The 22,298-nt window shown below is 35.7% G+C and overlaps 1 protein-coding gene across 6 annotated transcripts; it reads left to right on the top strand.

The window, feature by feature from the left end:
- Positions 1-15,203: 15,203 nt before the first annotated feature.
- Positions 15,204-21,966, top strand: LOC110685310 (tRNA-specific adenosine deaminase 1-like). 6 transcript variants are annotated; one of them, XR_002503983.1, is made up of 12 exons: positions 15,207-15,852; positions 16,018-16,138; positions 16,917-17,080; positions 17,195-17,326; positions 17,769-17,882; positions 18,408-18,577; positions 18,652-18,728; positions 18,811-18,930; positions 19,234-19,321; positions 20,248-20,362; positions 21,396-21,560; positions 21,678-21,966. XR_002503983.1 is itself a non-coding variant. In XM_021861797.1 (11 exons), exons 1-10 carry the CDS (start codon positions 15,696-15,698, stop codon positions 20,356-20,358), a joined length of 1,215 nt encoding a protein of 404 aa, XP_021717489.1. In that variant the 5' UTR covers positions 15,204-15,695; the 3' UTR covers positions 20,359-20,362; positions 21,396-21,966. The 6 variants fall into 6 exon arrangements, 3 of the variants coding, with proteins under 3 accessions (XP_021717489.1, XP_021717487.1, XP_021717488.1); XM_021861797.1 differs by having other exon boundaries at positions 15,204-15,852; positions 16,956-17,080; positions 21,396-21,966; XR_002503984.1 differs by having other exon boundaries at positions 15,205-15,852; positions 18,652-18,724; positions 21,396-21,966.
- The last annotated feature ends 332 nt before the right edge of the window (positions 21,967-22,298 follow it).

The raw sequence follows: 22,298 nt of genomic DNA, 5'->3' as shown, positions 1-22,298 counted from the left end.
GACAATTCCGATTCCCCTAAATGGATTAATGCTTGGTTTGTGGCTCCCTAAAGTGATATTAAGTAGTCATTGTAACCAAAAGGCACCGTTGCCCAAAAACTAATACATACCATAGATGTTATACTTTTGATAAATGCAACTTTAGTTTTCCCATACAAGAATATAATTGGATTTTCTTCTTGAAAATTCTACTTACTGTTGTCATATGAACACTTTTATATACTCCCCAAATGTACAAGCAAACCAAATGATCAACCACCAAAGTAACTGTACGTACTCCATAATAAATAAATAAATAAATATTTAAGAGCTATCAAATGCATTTACAAATACTTAGTAGTATTGATTCATTTGTTTTTAAGGCATGAGATTATCAATGAAATGTGGTTCAAGTACAATCTTGAATTGATCGTCGAATTTGCAACTGAATGTTTAATATCAAGTGCTCGTACATACTCAGGAGTAAAAAGTAACATTCCCCTTGGTGACTAAAAACACATCAGAAGCGCCAGAGTACCCATATCTATACATTCAATTAGCTGACATTTGTGAATGCATAGTTGCATACGTACCAGTGATAAGTTTAACTATTTACTCCGTAAATCCGTAATAAAAAATCATAAAAAGTTTATCATTTAAAAATATATGGGAGCTAAAAAATAGGATAGTATAATGTTTTTTAAAAAAAATGTCAGGGAAAATTCATAATTATTTGTAATTGACTACTGTACAAATCTATCTGGTGGCCTGGTGGGGTTTCCAACCTCCCTTTAATCCCTTTCCCTTCCCCTTTTCCCATTTGAGGTTGGTTCAGACTCAAGGGTTCAAATGTGCGCAACCTTATCCTAGATTCATAAGCCTCTCTAACCCTAACTCATAAATTTACCAATGGTAGAAAATAACTCCAATATTAAATAAAAAACGCAAACCCAAACCCAAAATGATAAATTCAGATTCAGAATACAGTCTACTCTATTAGTCAATCACTCAATCAATGTTAAACACAGATTAATAAACTAATCACTCAAGCATAACCATCATTTATCAAATTTCCCAACAAAATTACTACTGCCCATTTTCCAATACCCATCATCTCAAAACAAACTCATCCAGATAACATTATAATAGTAATCAAATTTTTAAAATAAAAATCATATTAACAATCAACCCATTTACATCAAACTATCAAAGCACATCGTATTAAATACAGCAAAATTCTTGGACCATATAAATATAGTTACATTAAACAAAAGAAGAAAAAACCATGAAAATAAATAAAAATTTACCTTTTCACTGTAAAAATGATCATTGAAAATGTCATCAATAGACCATGAAAAAACCATGTCAAGAAAATCAGCGTTACTCGCAATTCTCTCATTTACATCATCAGGTGATAAACCTGAACCCTCCATCATCATCAACAACCAACTGCAATAAAATCATCAAATGAAACTATATATTATAAAAAAATATATGTATATATATATATACAAACCCATTTCAATAAATAGAACAAAAAACAAAAAAGATTTCTTAACCATGAAGGAAATGAAAAGATGTAGTACAAACCACTGTAAAAAAGAAAATAAAAAAAGTTGTACACGAAGAAGAAAAGAAAACCCAATAGAGTAAGAAAATGTACTGAAAATTATATTTATAGTCTGAAATAGGAGAATTCGAAAGGACATTAAACAGGATTAAACATTTAATTAATTTTTAAAAAGGAGATGAATTTTAAAGGATTGGTTGCTTTTTCTTGGGACATTGTCACATTGACTTGGCGTTGATTCTGCATTGACGTTGTTCATTAAAATGATGGTTAGGATAAAATATATTTAATATTAATTATCTAATGAGCTTATACTTTTAGAGTGGAATCACAACAATATTGTTGTTAAAGTCAAGTTTCAGAATTTTAGTTTTATACCTATTTGATCCAGCCGTTTTCTAACAAGTAAAATGAAAAGGCAAAAAAATAAAAAATAAAAATTGAAAAATCATATGTAAATTTGGAGAAAAAAAAATTTCGGAATTTTAGTTTTATACCTACTTGATCCCAACCATTTTCTAGCAAGTAAAATGAAAAGGCAAAAAAAATAAAAAATAAAGATTGATACATCATATGTAAATTTGGAGGAAAATTTTTTAATAAGAGATTAACACATAAGACATTTTAAAAATTGAGAACATTAGCATGTTTTGTTTTAATAAAAGTTAATAAATTAATACTCCAATATTTTATAAAAAAAAAATTATAAACGAACCGTCAGTATAAACCAGTAGAAATAAGAATAAGTTGTGTAAAATGTTTTTGATCAGTCGTGTACCCCTACTAGACTTGTAGACTAGCAGTTGACGAGTAACGCTATGTTTATTGTTAAAATACCCACGTCCATTTTCCCGCTTCTTTTCTTCTACGGAGTACCGATTAATTGTTGAGCACGCTTTTCCTTTCAGTTTTGTGGCTAGGCCCGATTCACGGTGTGGTTCACCCCGTTGCGTGTTATGTTCAACTTTTTTTAAAGGTCTATATAGACTTTGTTGTTGTCGTTGATCTAGAGAGGGTTCAAAACTTGTTTAAGTTAAACCATGTCTTACTTACGCGTTTAGGCCAAGTTTGAATTTATTTAATTTGTGTTTTTGTGTTGTTTTGAGTCATGTCTTGTTGTGTTTCTTTGAATATAAATGGTCCACGATCTAACATATAAAGTACATTAGTAGCTTATTGTGTTTCTTTTTTTTTCATTTCATGTTAGTGTTCCATATTCAACTTTTTTAATAGTTCGGACTAACAACAAGTTGGACTCTTACCAAATACGGAGTACAACATGAACATTTGTACAAGGCCTCGGTTTGTTTTTTTCCCATCTTATGTTCAAATGGTTAAGCCTAATTAGCAAACAAATTTTTGTTAACTGAATCATCTTATCCTTGACAAATGGCAATTAAGAATAGGGATGTCAATGGGGCGGGGCGGATATTGGCCTTCCCATCCCAATCCCCATCCCCCCGACGGGTCTAAAATTCATCCTCATCCCCGCCTCAGCGAGTACAATTCCAAAACCATCCCCGCCCCAACCCCCCACTTGGATATCCACCCCCACCTAAGACCCGCCTCCCAAATACACAATCCTTCATAATTAATAGAGATTGCAAAAAGAAAAAAATCATTGTTAATATTACACATTTTTTTGTTTATAATATAAATGTATTACAATTTACAAAGTAGTATATTTACTATTTTATTTTATATAATTTTTTTTTATAAAATACTTCCTCCGTTTTTTATTATTTGTAACAATTACTAAAAGTAGGTGTTTCATATTATTTGCAACATTCCCAATCCTTTCTATTTTTAGTAATTTTTTTTAAATGAAATTACAAAAACACCCTTACTTAAAACTTTATAACATCAATTACATAGTTAAACATAATTGATTAAAAACTAATCTAATCCAATTAAACTTATTTTTATCTTTCCAAAATCATCCATCTACCCCCAAGCCACTCCTCCTTCATCATCTCGTCATCTTCCCCATTATCTTTCTCACTCCTCCTTCATCTTCTTCTTCCTCTTCCCTCATAATTTATTTTCTCCATCTTCATCCTCTTCAACATTAACTTTCTCTCTCCTCCTTAAAACACTTTTCATGAATTGAGGGAAGGTGGTTTTGGGTTTCGTGCATGGGTTTCAGAAGCTAGTTTGTGGGTGGTGGGTTAGGTGGCTTAGAGTTCGAACGGTGGGTGTTTTAGAGTGGCGTCGGTGGTGGTTTCGGGTACGAAAGGTGGTTTTGGGTTTTGTGGGTTCCGAATCTGGGTTTGTCCGTTTGTGGGTGGTGGGTTAGGTGGTTTCGGGTTCGAAAGGTGGGTGTTTTAGGGTGGCGTCGTGTTAGGTTTTCAAGTAATTCAACAACTAGAACAACTTTAACAAGTGTGGGAACAAAACCTAAAACATGTATAATTAATATTAAATTATGCAATTATCCAAATACAATTCAATGTATTACAACCAAACACCAAAATATCAAAGTATTTCAGAAATTACAATGAAAAAAACTAGTGTGAAAGATAATGTACTTGCCTCTACTCCAAGCTTTAACAATCTATATGAACATGAGAAATCGGTGATCACTTGAGTCTAATTCCTTGATACTCTGTCTTAGGCGTATGAATACTTTCCTAAAGAGTTTAATTTCCCCCACAACGGTGCTTGGGTTTTATCCGGAAATACTCTTTGAGATACAAAAGACAGCCCAATGTTCTTAGCACTAAGAATCAATGAAAGATGAACAATTCACAAGAAAGGATTAATTGTAAGAGATTTCTCACAAAAGTTTGCAAGAAGTTTGTGAGGAATTGTGAAGAATATTTTTTGGGAGAGAAGAAGCATAATCCTCTATATCTCGAATCTCTTCATTAAGCCTTTTATTAAAGACTTAATAACCGTCAGAATTTCGCGAAATCAGGACTGGCGCGGGCGCTCCACCAGGAGGCGCGGGCGCGCCTCTCCTGTACTTCCGAAATTCAACAAAGGAGGCAGAAGGGGGCGCGGTTTAGGCGCGACCCAAGCGCGGGCGCGCCAACCAGGAGGAGCGGGCGCTCCTATATTAGAAGAGGGCGCTCCTCCCAAAACCTGCGAATATTCATACAGAAAGTCAGAGAGGGTCGCGGTTTAGGCGCGACCCAAGCGCGGGCGCGCCTCTTGGACGCGCGGGCGCGCCAACTTTCTCCTTCCAAACCTTCAGATTCAAGTGAGGTCCGCGGTTTAGGCGCGACCTCAGCGCGGCCGTACTTACCCAGCGCGGGCGCTACTCATGGTTCGCGAGCGCGCAACCATCAACACTCTAAATCTTCCAACAATCCTCCCCCATTTAGAGTGTTACTTAAAACATTCTCCACTTCTTACAATTAAACCACATCTCATGCATCAATGTCAATGTCCCTTCGGATTGAATTGACACCTAGTACAACACACTTAACGATGATCATATCCCATGATTTCCATATGGATTGAATCACACGGATATATCCAATCATTCGAAGGTGAAGTACACATAAGACAAATCGAATTAATCATCACTTGACACCTTTAAACAGCCATGTGTCCATATCTTTCATAAGTTCATCGAAGTCTATATGTCCTTTTAGACTTCTTGAAGCGGCTAAACTTCGAACTTATATAGGTAGGTTCTCATATACGTAAATGTGTCCTTGTGACAAGACACTTACATTTAGAGCTTCTCAACTCTAAACCTTTGAGAACTTTTAATTGACGCTACCTCATACATCACAAGTACCATAGCAATATGGGTCATTAAACATTGCTAACAAACATCAAAAATGCGATTCAACCACATTGAATCTAAGACTTGATGTTTCTTCAAGGGTTAGATTGGGTTTCACAAATTTGTGTTTTTGGACATAACCCCATTCCATTCATAGCAAATATGATGGAATGTCTTGGCATTGCCTTTATAAAGCAATCCGCCAAATTCAACTTTGTTGGAACATAGTCAAGACTTATGACCCCATCATTGATAAGCTCTTTCACTAGGCTATGCCTTAGTGAAATATGTCGAGACTTACCATTATACACTTGACTATAAGCCTTTATCAACGCCGAATTGGAATCACAATGGATTGCCACCGGTGGCATTGGCTTTGACAATAAAGGCAATTCTATCATGAGATTCCTCAACCACTCAGCTTCTTTGCTAGCTGAAGCAAGAGCTATAAACTCTGCTGCCATAGTGGAGTCGGCAATGCAAGTCTGTTTCTTAGAAGACCAAGAGATGGCACCTCCTCCAAACATAAATACCCAACCACTTACAGAAGAATCATCTTCTTTGTAAGTGATCCAACTTGCATCCGAATATCCTTCTAAAACCGAAGGAAATCCACTATAAGATAGACCATAGTCTAACGTACCCTTAAGGTACCTCAAGACCCTCCTTATTGCAAACCAATGTTGTGCACCCGGGTTACTAGTAAATCTACTTAGTTTTCCCACAGCCAATGCAATATCCGGTCTTGTACTAGTCATGGCATACATCAAGGATCCAATTATCCTTGAGTATTCCAATTGGGAAACTGTTTTCCCCGAATTCTTAACCAATTTGACATTTGGTTCCATGGGGGTGTTCACGGGACACTTATCAAACATATTAAACCGTTTGATCATTTTCTCAACATAGTGAGATTGACTTAGAATAAGTCTTCCATTGTCCCGAATTATCTTGATGCCTAAAATGACATCCGCCTCCCCCAAATCCTTCATCTGGAAAGATGAGGATAAGAATTTCTTGGTCAATTCTACTTGTTGTAGACTTGTACCAAAGATAAGCATATCATCAACATATAGACAAATGATGACACCATGACCTTTGTCATCAAATTTGCTATATATACACTTATCAGCTTGATTCACCTTGAATCCAAAAGACAAAATTGTGTCATCAAACTTTCGATGCCACTGTTTTGGTGCTTGTTTAAGTCCATACAATGACTTAACCAATTTACACACCTTATTTTCTTGTCCTTCCAAAACAAACCCTTCGGGTTGTTTCATGTACACTTCTTCCTCTAGATCTCCATAAAGGAATGCCGTTTTCACATCCATTTGATGGATTACTAGATTGTATATCGAAGCCATTGCAATCAATAACCTTATCGAGGTTATTCTTGCAACCGGTGCATAGGTGTCAAAATAATCAACACCATGCTTTTGCCTAAAGCCTTGGATAACCAATCTGGCTTTAAACTTCACTATGGAGCCATCCGGTCTCATTTTCCTAGTGAAAATCCATTTGCAACCAAGAGGTTTGCAACCGGAAGGTAAATCCTCTAAGACCCAAGTGTTATTTCCCATGATGGAATCCATCTCATCATTTATAGCCTCTTTCCAAAATGCACTATCTTGGGAAGATATTGCTTCACTATAAGTCTTTGGGTCACTATCCACATTGAAACAATATGGAGTAGTAGAACTTAGGGTATCTCTAGATCCTTCAACCAAATAAATTATGAAGTCATCTAGAGGATTCCTAATTTTCCTTTCTCTAGTACTTCTCCTCAATTGAGGAGTTTCAACATTCTCATTATCGAATGCACTTTCATGAGTTTCAAGTTGAACATTCAACTCTACTATCTCCCTATCAATAGCACTAATTTGTAGATCTTTCGGTCTACTCATTGATGAAAATCGGTTTTCATCAAAAATTGCATCTCTTGACTCTATAACCAAATGAACAGATATATAGTCATTTTGTTCTATTACATAGAACCTATAGGTTTTGCTATGCTCAGCATATCCTATAAATATGCAATCCAAGCCTCTTTCACCGAGCTTTCTTTTCTTGTTGCCGGGCACTCTTACGATTGCCCTACAAACCCAAACCTTGAGATACTTCAAGTTTGGCTTTCTCTTGTACCAAAGTTCATAAGGAGTAGATTCTTTTCCCTTTGTGGGAACCCGGTTAAGAATGTGACATGTTGTCAACATAGCTTCACCCCAGAACCCTTCACTCAAACCTGAGTAAGATAACATGGAATTAACTTCTTCTAGGGTTCTGTTTTTCCTTTCAGCTACACCATTTGATTGTGGTGCATAACCAGCTGTAGTCTCATGAATTATACCCAAAGATTGGAAATAACTTGGATCATAGTATTCCCCTCCCTTATCAGTTCTAATCCTCTTAATAAATGATTCTACTTGCAATTCTACTTCCCTTTTATAAATATCAAACTTGGTTAAAGCTTCATCTTTGGAATGCAAAAGATACACGTAACAAAACCTAGAATAATCATCTATAAAAGTAACCATGTATCTTTTGTTTCCCAAAGAAGGCGTACTATGAAAATCACACAAGTCACTATGGATTAGTTCTAAAATGTTAGAACTTCTCTCAACTCTCTTAAATGGAGTTCTAGTGATCTTGTTCAACATGCAAGTAGAACACTTATTAGGAGAAATATCACAACATGGAATTAATTCTTGTTTGGACATAAACAACATTTTATTATAATTCACATGTCCTAATCTAGAATGCCACAAGTCAAATTAATTCAAATCAACATGATTATCACTTGCATCAACATTCAAACAAACATCATCAAATCCATACATGTCTTTCAAAGAAAGATTAAATAATCCATTACATAAATAACAACGACCTATGAAATTTGTTCCTCTAGTTATAATACACCTATTAGCTTCAAACACTAGTTTATAGCCAAGACTATTCAGGGAAGGCCCCGATACAAGATTCCTACTAATTTCCGGAGCATACAACACATCCCTAAGAATGTTTGCATTCCCCGAACTAAACATTAGTTCTACTTGTCCTCTACCAAGGACCTTGATGGTTGAATTGTTCCCCATAAAGAGATCTTCTCCATCACCAACCTTGTGAAAGGTTTTGAACCAATGCCTCATCTTGCATACATGCCTTGAAGCCCCCGAATCAATCCACCATGAGTCATCATCCTGCACCATAAAAATGTTAGGATCCGTTGCATTTAAATCCAAACCGGAATTAAATTCAACCTCATGAATTGGATTACCTTTGGTGGGTTGTTCCTTGCTAGTACTAGCATGGCCCTCCTTGGCTTTCTCCATCCTTTTCTTGTAAGAAAAGCAGTCCTTCTTGCGGTGACCAACTTTATCGCATTCCCAACAAGCAAACTTGTTATTGTTTGCTTGCTTCTTGGACTTTCCCTTGAAAGAGGTATTATTCTTCCTCTTTCCACTAGTGGAAGCACCAGTTTTTCTTTCCTCTACCAAATTAATGGTAGATGAGCTAGGATTCCCATCCTTAGCACTTTCCATGGCTCTTATCCCTTCTTCAACTTGAAGATGGGTGGCCAACTCGGACAAAGACATGTCCTCTTTCTTGTGTTTAAGCTCATGCTTAACACTTTTCCAACTAGCAGGCAACTTGTCAATTATACTTGAAACTACAAACAATTCATCCATAGAAATACCATGTTGTTTCAAGTTCCCATAGATTCGTTGTAATTCATGAAATTGGTCCATTATGGACCGACCATCAACAAACTTAAAATTATTGAAATTACTTACTAAAAACTTCTTACTTGAAGCATCTTCAGCCATATATTTGCCTTCTAAGGACTCCCAAAGCTCCTTAGCCGACTCCACATTTTGATACACATCAAAAAGATCATCTTTCATACCATTCAAAATATGACCACGACAAATAAAGTCATCGTTGTCCCATTTTGACATTTCCCGAACATTTTCCAAGGATTCTTTCTCATGTTCACTAGGCCTTGGAGTACTAATAACATAGGCTACTTTCAAATACGTAAGAAGAAAGTACATCTTCTTCTTCCATCTCCGAAACTCCACACCGTCAAACTTCTTGAGTTTGACAAAATTTGTGGTCAATTCTTTCACACTAGACATGCTTGATTACTTCTAAGTTTAAACTCTTTAGATTGTTAGGTTTTCAAGTAATTCAACAACTAGAACAACTTTAACAAGTGTGGGAACAAAACCTAAAACATGTATAATTAATATTAAATTATGCAATTATCCAAATACAATTCAATGTATTACAACCAAACACCAAAATATCAAAGTATTTCAGAAATTACAATGAAAAACACTAGTGTGAAAGATAATGTACTTGCCTCTACTCCAAGCTTTAACAATCTATATGAACATGAGAAATCGGTGACCACTTGAGTCTAATTCCTTGATACTCTGTCTTAGGCGTATGAATACTTTCCTAAAGAGTTTAATTTCCCCCACAACGGTGCTTGGGTTTAATCCGGAAATACTCTTTGAGATACAAAAGACAGCCCAATGTTCTTAGCACTAAGAATCAATGAAAGATGAGCAATTCACAAGAAAGGATTAATTGTAAGAGATTTCTCACAAAAGTTTGCAAGAAGTTTGTGAGGAATTGTGAAGAATATTTTTTGGGAGAGAAGAAGCATAATCCTCTATATCTCGAATCTCTTCATTAAGCCTTTTATTAAAGACTTAATAACCGTCAGAATTTCGCGAAATCAGGACTGGCGCGGGCGCTCCACCAGGAGGCGCGGGCGCGCCTCTCCTGTACTTCTGAAATTCAACAAAGGAGGCAGAAGGGGGCGAGGTTTAGGCGCAACCCAAGCGTGGGCGCGCCAACCAAGAGGAGCGGGCGCTCCTATATTAGGAGAGGGCGCTCCTCCCAAAACCTGCGAATATTCATACAGAAAGTCAGAGAGGGTCGCGGTTTAGGCGCGACCCAAGCGCGGGCGCGCCTCTTGGACGCGCGGGCGCGCCAACTTTCTCCTTCCAAACCTTCAAATTCAAGTGAGGTCCGCGGTTTAGGCGCGACCTCAGCGCGGCCGCACTTGCCCAGCGCGGGCGCTACTCATGGTTCACGAGCGCGCAACCATCAACACTCTAAATCTTCCAACACGTCGGTGGTGGTTTTGGGTTCGAAAGGTGGTTTTGGGTTTCGTGGGTTTCGGATCTGGGTTTGTGGGTGGTGGGTTAGGTGGTTTCGGTGGTGAAGGCTTGGTTGGTGGTTGGGTTTCGGTGGTTTTGCTGGTGTTTTGGGTTCTGAGTGTCGATGGGTTTGGTGGTTCTGGTGGTTGTCGGTGGTTTTGGTGGTGGTTCTGGTTTTGGGTTTTGGTGGCGGTGCTGGTTTTGTTTATTTGTTTGTTTTTTTTTATATGTAGGATTAATACTTAACCATATACCCTTAATTATCTATAATCATGCTTTAAAAGTTTTGCCTCGGCCTCCGCGAAAGGTACACTTGTTGCAAATAATAAAAAACGGAGGAAGTAGTATAAAAGTATATAATTTTGTTTTTAAAAATATTTGGATGTGGGGATGGGGCGGGTACGAAGTGGGGTAGGTGGGGATGGGGCGGGTAGAGCGGGGCGAGGATGGGGCGGGTACAACCTAAAATCCACCCCTACCCCACAACCCATGGCAGGTATGGTTTTTATCCCCATCCCCGCCCCATCACCCGCCAAACCAAGACCCATCCCCGCCCCAACACGGGTCTCCTATTTGACCCGCCCCACTGACATCCCTAATCAAGAAAAAAAATAATTTCAGGTCAAAAAAAATAAGGTGAAGGAAACAAAGCCTAATTTTGTAATTTCATATATGTAGCCAAATGCCATGATTTAATCTTTTTCAATCTGTATTTTTTCAAACTCCTTCCGAAATCAGATAAGATCATGCTAACAAAATTTATTGAACTACATTCATAATTACATTCTCGATGGTTATACTCCCTCGGTTTCATAATGTTAGTCTCATATACTATTTTGGGCGTTTCAAAAAAATCTACCCATATTGAATATGTTTCATTTTTAACTTAATTTTTTTGGAATTAATTGGTTGTGGATTGATGACATGACTCTAAGTAAGGAAATCTCTACCTTGAATTATGCATTATGATATATGCTTCCAAAAAAAAAACACTTAAATAAGGGCTTGTTTGGCATTGTTTTTTGTTTTTGTTTCCACTTTTCTGTTGTCAGTTTCCAAAATTATCATGATTTTAATAAGTTTGACTAATTTTTTATTCATTATATGACATATATCATATGATTTTAAAAAACAAAAAACCAAAAACCAGAAAACCACAGTGATGCCAACCGAACCCTAAGGTAAACTAATCATGAATTAGTTTGTACTTGAATATTAGATTCCAAATATTCTTCTTTTCTTAGGTGTTGTTTGGTTGGAAGATAATTTCCTTGGAAATGGAATTTTCTAAAAAGTATTAAAATGAAAGTGTGTTTAGTTGGAGGGAAATAGGGTAAACATAAGAAATAGCAATTCCAAGAGAAATATAAATTCTCACAACTCATGGGAAATTACTCACCAACTCCCCCCTTGGTGAGTTGAATTTCCTAGGAAATGTAATTTCGTATAGTGTTAACCAAACAATTTATCTTAATTCCTAGAAAAATCATAAGGGAAAAAATTTCCCATGAAATATAAATTCCCGTGGGAAGTTAATTCCCATGTGAACCAAACGAGCACTTATTTTATGTGATTGATTGCATATGGGACTAACAGTCTAACATTATGAAACAGAGGGAGTACTAGTTTAAAATTTTCTCAAGCACACATGCTCATGATTATTTATCAACGGAGTTTATTATATTACAAAGGACAAGTATTAATAAAAATTGAAAATTTTACAGTGTACATTTTTTCCCCTTACAGGGAAATCTATTACTCCCTCCGTCTCTTATTTTTTGCCCGTCCCACTTTTCTTTTTAGTTCGTCCCTTAAATTTTGCCCTATTCTATTGTTTGACATAAGGACCACAATACCACATCTTTACTCTCACAACCACCTCATTAATCCCACCACTTTTCTCTCTCATCGTATTTTTCCAACCAAAACTTAATAAAATAGCATCGGTATATGGAGCAAAAAATAAGGGGTGAAGGCCTGGAGGGAGTATACATGTCGCATAGGGCCTAAAATATGTCTAGACAATATTGACCAACAATTATACAGATTTGTTATTGGGAAAGACATTCCAATGACAGTACATCGACTTTACTAACAAATTGTGCATTGTTCTTGGAAAAGTCTATATATAGTTCGTCTTGTGTTTTAATTGGTGAATTCTCAAAATTGAAGCAAAATTGCTTCTAAGGTTACAACCCTTATTGGGGTTGGTGTTGCAAACATTTTGATAAGTCGTGCATTGTGCATATTTTTAGGGTCTTTATAGGTAGTTTTCGAGTCTAGATTAGTTATTCATAGCTTATTTTGGCTTGATTTTGTGTGGTTGTGATCATATGATGCTTTTATGGGTAGATTCGTTGTTTTTGATGTATTTTGGGATTTAACGAGGCTATGTGAAGGTTTTACGAAGTTACGGATCTTGATCATAGCTTGCAATTCACTTTGAAGGCCAATGTTTAATGTTGAAGTCATTTAAAGCTAATCTCCAGCCAGACATGCCCATGTCACTCAGAGACATGGGCGTGTCATTGTGTTTTGAAGAGGAAGAAAGTTGAATTTGAAGTTTTATTTGAGAAATGCCCATGTCTATTTGAGGCACGCCCATGTCGAGTCGAGTGCTTCGAGCTAGAAGCTACGTGCTAAGGGAAGCATGGCCATGTTGAATGTGGGCATGCCCATGCCTCGTCGAGTGGAGTTGGCCCAGCGAGGCACGCCCATGCCAAGATGAGACACGCTCATGTCTTTACGAGTGACATAGCTGTTGTGGGTGCCATTCCAACGAGACACGCCCATGTCAGAATTTGACACGTCCATGTCTCGCTGGAAGTTGAAGAAAAATTGTTTCTAACTTTAGGCAGGGGCATGTCCTGTGTGACACGCCCATGCCTGGACGGATTTGATCGATTTTCATCCGATTTCTTTCCTTATTTTATCCTATCTTTTAGCCTTATTATAAATACACTTTAGCATTATAATTTCATTATCTATCATCTTAGAGCCCTAGTTTTCTCTCTAGACTTTATTTTCATTGTAATTCAAGATTATGCACTCAAGATTCTTCATTTATCTCTCGTAATTCAAGATTCGGTATTTTCCTATTCTCTTTAATTCCTTTGATTGTTAATTATGTTTTTCTTAATTCTTGTTATTGTTTTCATTACTATGTGTGAGTAGTTCCCTTAATCCAAGATCTAGCGGAACCCGAATATGATTAATGCATGTTTAATTCTTTAAATTAAATTCTCTAATAATAATTGCAATTGAAATGCTTAATTGATTGTGCTCATGCCAATACTAGATTAGGGATAATTAGTATTGTAATTAATCCATTGTTTTAATCGCAATGGGAGTTGGGTTTTGACGGGTTTGAATAAATCAATTAAGAGTTTGAAGTTCATAGCGGGAGTAGTTGAATGGATGATTAGGAAGTTAGAGTAATGTGCTCAAAGTCTTTAATTTACATTTTTTCACGGTAGTAGGCTTGATTGTGATTAAAGAAGCCGTTATCAGAGACCATTGGTATTGTTTAGGGATTACTTTTCCTCGTTAATCAATTGAATTATATGGTAGGGGTAGAACGACTATTGCGTTAATTGTATTCGTGGTAATGCTTGATCTTGGATGTTTTTAGACTTCGATTTATTATATTATTTAGATTTAATCGCTTTAATTAGTCCTTTAGTTATTAATTCTCACCGTTGTTTTGGTTACTTGCTTAGTGATAATTTGAGTCTATTTAATTAATTAAACCATAATCTCTTGGGATTCGATCCTTACTTGCCTATTTACACAGTAGTGGTCTTGCTAGGTTATTTTTTGTTAGGTACGCGACACGCCTATCACATTTCTTTATCAAAATAAACAAGCAAGTTTATTATTTACTAGGTTAAAATCCCGTGCAATGCACAGTTGTTAAATATTTTTGACAATAATATTACAAAATATAAAGTATATAAAAGATATACAGAAATATTTCATTTGGGTATATATGGAATATGATTGTCAAACTGAAAAAAAAAATCATAAGGTATAAATAGTTTATTTAAAGATTTTGCAAAAAAAAAAAAAAAAGAAAAAAGGAAAAGAAAAAAAGAAAACGAAAAAGGCGGGAAAATTATTCACAAGGTAATGACAAGTGTCATTGGTTATTCGCTTTTAGTATAGGTTAATAGATAGATGGGATTGTGAATAATTAAGAAAAAGAGAAATTGCCTAAAAAAAAAAGAGAAATTTTAGACAGAATTTTTTTTTATGTGAAAGAAACACGTGGACAATGGTGACACCATAAATATTTCATTTTAGTAATAGTTAATATATTTATGTATTATGAGATAATCACGTTTTTCAAATTGGCTCTTTCATACTTTTACGTTCATCGCACCTTTATCTTTAAATTGTACCAAGTTGGTAAACAATATTGTAATGTACATAACACTACGAATATCAATAAGAGATCGGAATATGATTGGTGGAGTTACAGCTGGTAAATGTTACAGATTACTTAAAGAGGTAATGAGACGAGGTTAAGAATTATAAACGTGTTTATCGTTGGTGTGGATTGTAAGTTAGACTATCCACCCTATACCTAGCTACTCCGCCAATAGTGATAAACATATTTGTCCCTAGGTACTAAATCAAGCACTAATTTAGTACCAATAGTACACTATCTTATACAAGTTGGGAAATCATTTCCAATTTTCATCTCACAAACACTCAATATGGTGTGATATTGAATGATAATGAACACAATGAACATTTTGTGAAAAAAAGAAAACAAAAAACGCATAAACTTGAATACAATATTTTTTATTTTATTATTTTTTAATTTTTTTTTTCAATGAAAAGAGTCGCAAGGGTAACCATGTAAATAGTATTAATTCCAAGTCACGAGATTACTCTATACATACTATCATGACTTCACGAGTTTATGTTATTATACTGGCCAAATTATACTTAACTAAATTGACATATTTGACAATTCTACTCCATATTAACTAAATCAGTTGGCGAGGGATTACATCAAATGAATAAAGCTTATCTTCCAATTTCAGGAGATCTTAGATTGATTATTATATATCATCCTTGTGACTCTCTAAACGCTAACAAAACCAAGGATATTGGATCGGAAAACCCAACAATCTTTCTAGAAAACTAAAGTAGAAAAACCGAACCACCCTTCGGAAGACACGAACATAAACACAAAACACTTACCGGAGCTATCGGTGATTTGGTGGTAATGGAAGAAATTCAATCGTTGGGAGGAGGAAATTCATGGGGAAATATTATTTCTGACAAAGTTTTCTCTCTCTTCAATTCTCTTCCTAAAAAGGGCAAACCTCAAGGCCGTGAAGTCACTGTTTTGGCTGCTTTTCTTCTATCGTCTCCTTCGCAAGGTAACCCCATTTCTCTCCATCTTTCTCTCTTCTCAATTGGGTCAATTCTTACTAACTAGTATTCCCTTCAATTTATCGACTTGTTTTAGACTTACCCTTTTGATTTTATGGGTTGAATTTGAGAATTCATTGCTGAAAGAATGATGAAAACTTCTGGGGTTGCAGATTTGGAGGTGGTTGCTTTGGGTACTGGGACTAAATGTTTGCCCAGATCAAGTCGTAGTTCAAATGGGGATGTTGTGAATGATTCTCATGCTGAGATTATTGCCAGAAGAGCTTTGTTAAGGTAGTGATTATTTTGTGTGTTTCATGGTTATGGGTCTTATAACGATTTAAGTTAGCCGAGGGCTTTGTCGTTGTTGTTGATGGTTGTAGTGTTGTATTAGTGATAACGTGATTGAACATTTAATGGTGATAAGGAGATGTTAAGTAATATTGAATAAATGTACAATTGTTAGTTTTAATTGGTTGATGCAGGTTTATTTCTCGGAATTAACACGTTCTTGATTATTTGGTAGCTTGCTGTAGTTGCCTTAGTGAGTCTTAGGAAAATCAGAGATAATGGGATGTTAGTTTGGCCTATTCTTAGCCTTTACTACGGCATTTGATTTAGGTGGTTCGTTAGACGCGTAGTTTGCAAAGGGCTCACTGAAACATCCCTGTTGTTGAGGTTGAATATATGGATGACTTTGTGCTAGATCACGTGATGTGATGTTTTGAAGCTGCTTAGATATGTATTCTGTGTGATTTACAGTGGCTGTAATCGATAGGAATTGTAATCAATTATATCTTTGGCATTTGTGCCATTTGATCATGAATTCATAAACCAGCTTATCTGGCATATACCTTTATATGTTATGCAATTTTGTTTGGCACTTATCTAAGTCTCATTTGAGCTAACATCATATCTTAGTTGTTCAGCGACCACTTTGTGGTTGTTGTTATTTGTTAAAGACTTAAAGTATGTCTCAAGCAGAATATCATTCTTAAGGCAAATAGTTGGAGTTACCTGATTAATATTGTGACAACTTCAAGATTTTTGTTTTCTCTTTGCAAAATATCAGGTTCTTCTATTCACAGATTCATTCTTATTGCGATTTAAGTGAGCGACCACAAGGTGTCGATGGCAGAAAGTTGCCTCTTTATTTGGAGATTGATGGGTCTGGTCAAGGGCGATACAAAATCAAAGAGGGTTGGAATTTACATATGTATATTTCACAGCTTCCATGTGAGTCTAACTATATCTTATTTCTTTCATCTCTTGCGGGATAGTGATGTGTCCAAAATTATCTTATGATCAATTTTTATTCTCTTTTTGGGGATTTCTGTTATATTTTTATAGGTGGGGATGCTTCACTTAGTTTGCCACAATCGTTGAGAACTATTTCCTTTGGAGAAGAGTTCCCAGCATCATCAACAAATGTGTTTCATCCTCCCGGAGAAATAACTTCCGAAGCTTTATTGAAGAAGAATGGTTGAATGTATTCTTTCTTCTTGTCTACCTCTGCAGTTATATGACTTGGTTACATTATATCGTGATACATTTTAGTATTTTACTAGATGCATCTTGTCTGCAGCGGCTTCTACAGTAAGCAGCTCTAGTTGCATACAGCTTATTGTGCTTTTGATTGAACGTGAAATCAGTAGAAGTGTATTGAGTAGAAGAAATTTTGTAGATTCATTGTATGGCCTTTATGAGATAATGCCTGAAACCTTATAAATGGGGGAAGGCATTGCTAGATCCTCATGTTAAAATTAAAGATTACAAAATAATCATCATTAGTTAAAATTTATGGTGCATTACATATTTTTCAGATCGTGTTAGAAAAATGTAATGCGTAGCCCTTGTCTATGGATTTTCATTATGTGTTAGTCTCTAAATATTGAAAATTGTTCTTGGTGACTTTTTTTTGCAGGTGACTGTCCAACAATAACTGGCTTAGTTCAAAGAAAGCCTGGCCGTGGTGTCACAACTTCGTCTGTTAGCTGTTCTGACAAAATAGCACGCTGGAATGTTGTTGGAATACAAGGTCAGTCAGTTTCTCAGTCACTGGAGGGTTCCATGTGTGTTAAGAATTATGATCTATTAAAATAAAGCCATGAGCAACCAGACCTCAATTTTGATATAATTTCTTGTGTGTGAGTTCTGTTTGTGAATAAGTTTGGTAATTTGATCGTTCAATTGTCAATGAGAAACTGAAAAAAATGGGTTTAGATCTTTTAAATTTATTCATCCTATCCATGGAAGCTTGACATAATGCTAGAAACTCCACACATAAAAAAAGGGAGCTATAGAATGCATAGAAGAAACGAAAAGCAGCAAAGATTAGTCAAGATTGGAGTTAAGGAGTACTGTTTCGGTCATGATTTGTTGGGATAAAGAACAATGAATGTAAAAAGCTACAAGGCAATCAGAAACACTACATTGGTATTCTGAATATGAGGAAAATAAATTACAAGTCTGTTTACGAATAGAAACATCATTTATTTAGTTGTTACACATAGATCTATGGTATGTCTTTGATAACGAGTTTTGTACTTTACTTTCGTATCAGGTGCAATGCTTTCCTACCTGCTCCAACCTGTTTATATCTCTTCAGTCACCATTGGGCAATCATGCAGTAGTTCTCAAACCCTTTCCCTGAAGGAAAGCTTGAGGAGGGCGTTGTATGATAGGCTAACACCTTTGTCTAATATGTTAGTTGATCCTTTTCTAATTAATGAGGTATGTATAGTGTGTTAAATGTCAATGCAGTATGCACTTTGGCTCATCATAAAAGTGGCCTCTTGATTTTGCAGCCTTTATTTTTTGAAGCTCCTGTCCCACCTAAGGAATTTCAGCATCTTGGTTCTGCTCAGGCGACTTTAACATGTGGGTGAGTCTTCATTTGGTTGTTCATTTCCTGGTGGTGGATATGTGACTTTGAGTTGCAAAATTTAAGCTGCGGTGATGTGCAGGTACTCCATATGCTGGAATAAGCATGAATTACATGAGGTTATCCTTGGGACAACTGGAAGAAAGCAAGGAACCTCTTCAAAGGGAGCATTATTTCCATCCACGGAGTCATCCTTGTGCAAGTAACTTTTAATTAATATATTTGTTTGCTTAATTTTTTTCTTCGTGGTAATGTTTCTTAAGGATTATTATCACTTGGCTGAATTTTTTAGTTATTTTTTAATATTATTAAATTCTGATAAGTCATGTACTAAAAATGTTTTAAGGTGACTTACTTACATCTGGACAACTTGACATCCTTAGAGGCTTGAACTTTGTTAGTTTATGGTGGTAGTGTTGATAATATTTGTGTGTGTATAGTTGTAAATGGTGTCAGGTGTCACTGTCTATCTTGTGTCTTATATCAATTACTGTGCATATTGCAGGAGGAGATTGTTGGAATGTTTTTTGTCCTTTAGGTGCAATCCTTCAGGTGATTGGAAAAACAAAACGATGTCATATAGAGAACTTAAGGTAACATGACATTGGCTTTGATCCCCTTGACTGAAGTGATTTTTTGGAAGTGCCCAAGCCCCTAGGAAGTATATCATCCTTGCATATACAGGTGAATTAGCTCTAGGCGACAGGGGCTTCTTATACAACAACCTGAGCCAACCTTAATAAGAGGTCCAATTATGGGCCAGGATTTTGAATGACTATATGAGACCCTAAGATGTCATGGAATGCTTAATTGTCATGGCAGTGAGTTTCTCGACCCTGCCTTAGGATTAGTCAGTTCTATATCTTGGTAGGGACAGGGAAGGAATATAATTTGGCGGAAGAATTTCACTTTGACATGGTAGAACTCATTTGTTCATGAGCCCAATTCTGTCTAAATTTAATGTGAGTTTTTCTATTTTGACTTGCTCCCTTGTCGTGGTTTAATATTTTGGTGCCCTAGTTGTTGAGGAACCACACGAATTTATTCCGAATTGGGTGGTTAAACTCTAATCGTGGTGGCGAATTTGTGATACAGTAAGTGAGATCCTGAATTGATATTGTATAGTACTCCGTATGTTGCTGACAGTTACAACCAGAGTGTAATTAATATCTTTAAAAATTCGTAATGTCTGCTTAACTTGTCCTTGGTAAAAGGTCTCCCGACTCCCGTGTGAAACAGAACAATCTAATTTCAATGAGCTGCTGGCCAATTGAAGTGAAATTTGAAGGCTAAAAGCCTCCCTTATGTCCTCTAGCTATAGCCTATATGCACAATTTGATAATGTTTGAAAAAAAGAAATTTATGTCACTAGTTGAAGAATAACAGCCAATCATCATTCCACCCCTGCCTTCAATCTGTTTCACTTTCCGGTTCTTTCATAAATATATAATCCCTTCTTATTGCCAGAATATATTCCTGCTCTTCTAAAGTTCTTAATTCATTTTGATATCTTTTGTAGGAAAATGCTCATGAGTACAACCAAATGTCTAAGATATTGAAGGGGAGCTCAACTTTCTGCAATTGGCTCTTGAAACCTGTTGATTCTGATATGTTCTCTATTAGCCTGTAAAGAGGTAAATGACACTCTTCAAGCTCAACTTAAAATTGATCCTTTTTTATTTATTTATTTTCTTATATAAATTTATTTAATGGGAAAGTAAAGTACTTGCAGAAATGCTAACTGTTGATTGAACTAATTGAATGTCTGTCTTTCAATGTGTATGCATTGGCTTTTCATGGAAATTGATTCATCGATTTGAACGTGGCACATTCATTGAGCATTCTGAATGACTTGAAAGCTTATATTTTCTGCAGTCAACCATTGAATAAATAAGTTTAATTATGGAAAAATCATGTATATTCAGGATTACATACAGTAGATTCCAGTTAAATTGAAAATTAGATCCAATATTTTTGTGAAATAATGCTAGATTTAGAGTGAAGTCTGAAGAATCTTGACCAGAAAGGCAGAAACATCCTAATAATGTAATTTTGATGTTTTGGGAGCTCATGAGCTAGCCACAGAATTTTAAAGCCACAGAAGCTGTTGAGATTTATCCCAATTTTTTTTTTCTTTTTTGTTTTTTTTGTTTTTTCTTATATCCCGTTTTTGAAGGGCATACCTTCTGTTTGATGAAAAACTTCAAAATTTTCAATACATTGACATGTTACTTGAGGCGAAATTGAGCTGTAAGATAAGGATGTTGTTTATACCAAAAAATAAATAAAACAATCTACGGAACACTAAAATGTAGGAGCCTCAACCACATAGGTTATGTGTATGCGATTTCTTTCTCAAACACCCACATTTACTGTGACAACTTGGTTGCTACTACTTTTAGTGCAGACCCACTTTTTTCATTCACACATGGATATAGTGCACTTGATATTCACTTTGTTAGAGAGCATTATCAATTGAGCAATATGTTGGTACCCTTACGAAACCTCTTGCTCACGTCTTTATCCTTGTGCGTAGCAATGTAGCATGATAAGGGTTTAGCCTAGATCAAACCGAATTAAGGTTGAATTTATTGCAACAGAATGTAATTGGCATGAATTGCATGACAGTACAGGTTACAAGATTCTGCCTTTGTTACTGTTTTGCAGCCGGGGAGATAACGTGAAGCTCAAGAAAATACTTGGAGCAACATGTAGCATCTCTCGAGCATTCAAAGGTGTAAACAATGTGACCTTAATACGTTTCAACATCATATACACAAGAAGGATCATCTTTGGAACATGCAATACGTTGGCCTAACATACAAGAAAAAGGTGACTTGTGGCCCCACTTAGTCACGAAATCAATGTCTTTAATACCATTGTTTTGCTTCCTAATTTCCATTGTAGCTAGATTTATTAATATCTACAGTGTATATGATACACTTTTAGGCATAGGCATCACAGACCCTCACTGCCATGAAAAACGAGTTTAAGTTCTTTGGTCGGAAAACTTTGGGTTATGGAAGTTATCATGCACTCGATTGGCTAAACATAGTCACAGGACCACGATGTCAAGAGTCGAAGAAACGGGCTGTTGCTGTCAATGTCTTATTCTGTCTATTTTTCTTCTTTACCCTCTTATTTTGCTATGAACTTTTTGTTGGTTGGAGTAATTCTGTAAGTCAAATTTTAAACTTTGTTTTTAAATAGCGAATTTTTTGTTGCTATTACTCTTTAATGTAGGCCTGTTCACGGATCGGATATCCGATCCGAAATCACATGTCGGATCGGATATCTGAATACTCGAATATCAGAAACTGAAATCCAAATCCGATTCGAAAATTTCGGATATCCGAAATTTTCGGATCAGATGCTTCGGATATCCATTATCCAATATTAAGTAATGATTATGATTACTTTATAAATTTCACTAATTTTACTGCTTTTTAATTGCTAAGTTGTTCAACATATTTTAACAAAATAGTAGTCTTTTGCAATAAAAATTATCATCAAATATATTCAGAATATTATAACAAGTTAATAATACAGGGTCAGTTTTATATGAATAAT

Source organism: Chenopodium quinoa, unplaced genomic scaffold (assembly GCF_001683475.1).
Source record: "Chenopodium quinoa cultivar QQ74 unplaced genomic scaffold, ASM168347v1, whole genome shotgun sequence".
Lineage (NCBI taxonomy): Eukaryota > Viridiplantae > Streptophyta > Magnoliopsida > Caryophyllales > Amaranthaceae > Chenopodium > Chenopodium quinoa.
The sequence above is the reverse complement of the archived record's forward strand: the minus strand, read 5'-3'. Positions and strand labels throughout refer to the sequence as shown.

What these genes read in the sequence shown, in the direction of transcription:
- LOC110685310 (XM_021861795.1), top strand. Translation starts at nt 15,696, where the DNA reads ATGGAAGAAATTCAATCGTTGGGAGGAGGAAATTCATGGGGAAATATT. An exon ending in GAATGTTGTTGGAATACAAG is followed by an intron (nt 17,883 to 18,407) that starts GTCAGTCAGTTT and finishes CTTTCGTATCAG; the next exon opens with GTGCAATGCTTTCCTACCTG. An exon ending in CAGGCGACTTTAACATGTGG is followed by an intron (nt 18,729 to 18,810) that starts GTGAGTCTTCAT and finishes GGTGATGTGCAG; the next exon opens with GTACTCCATATGCTGGAATA.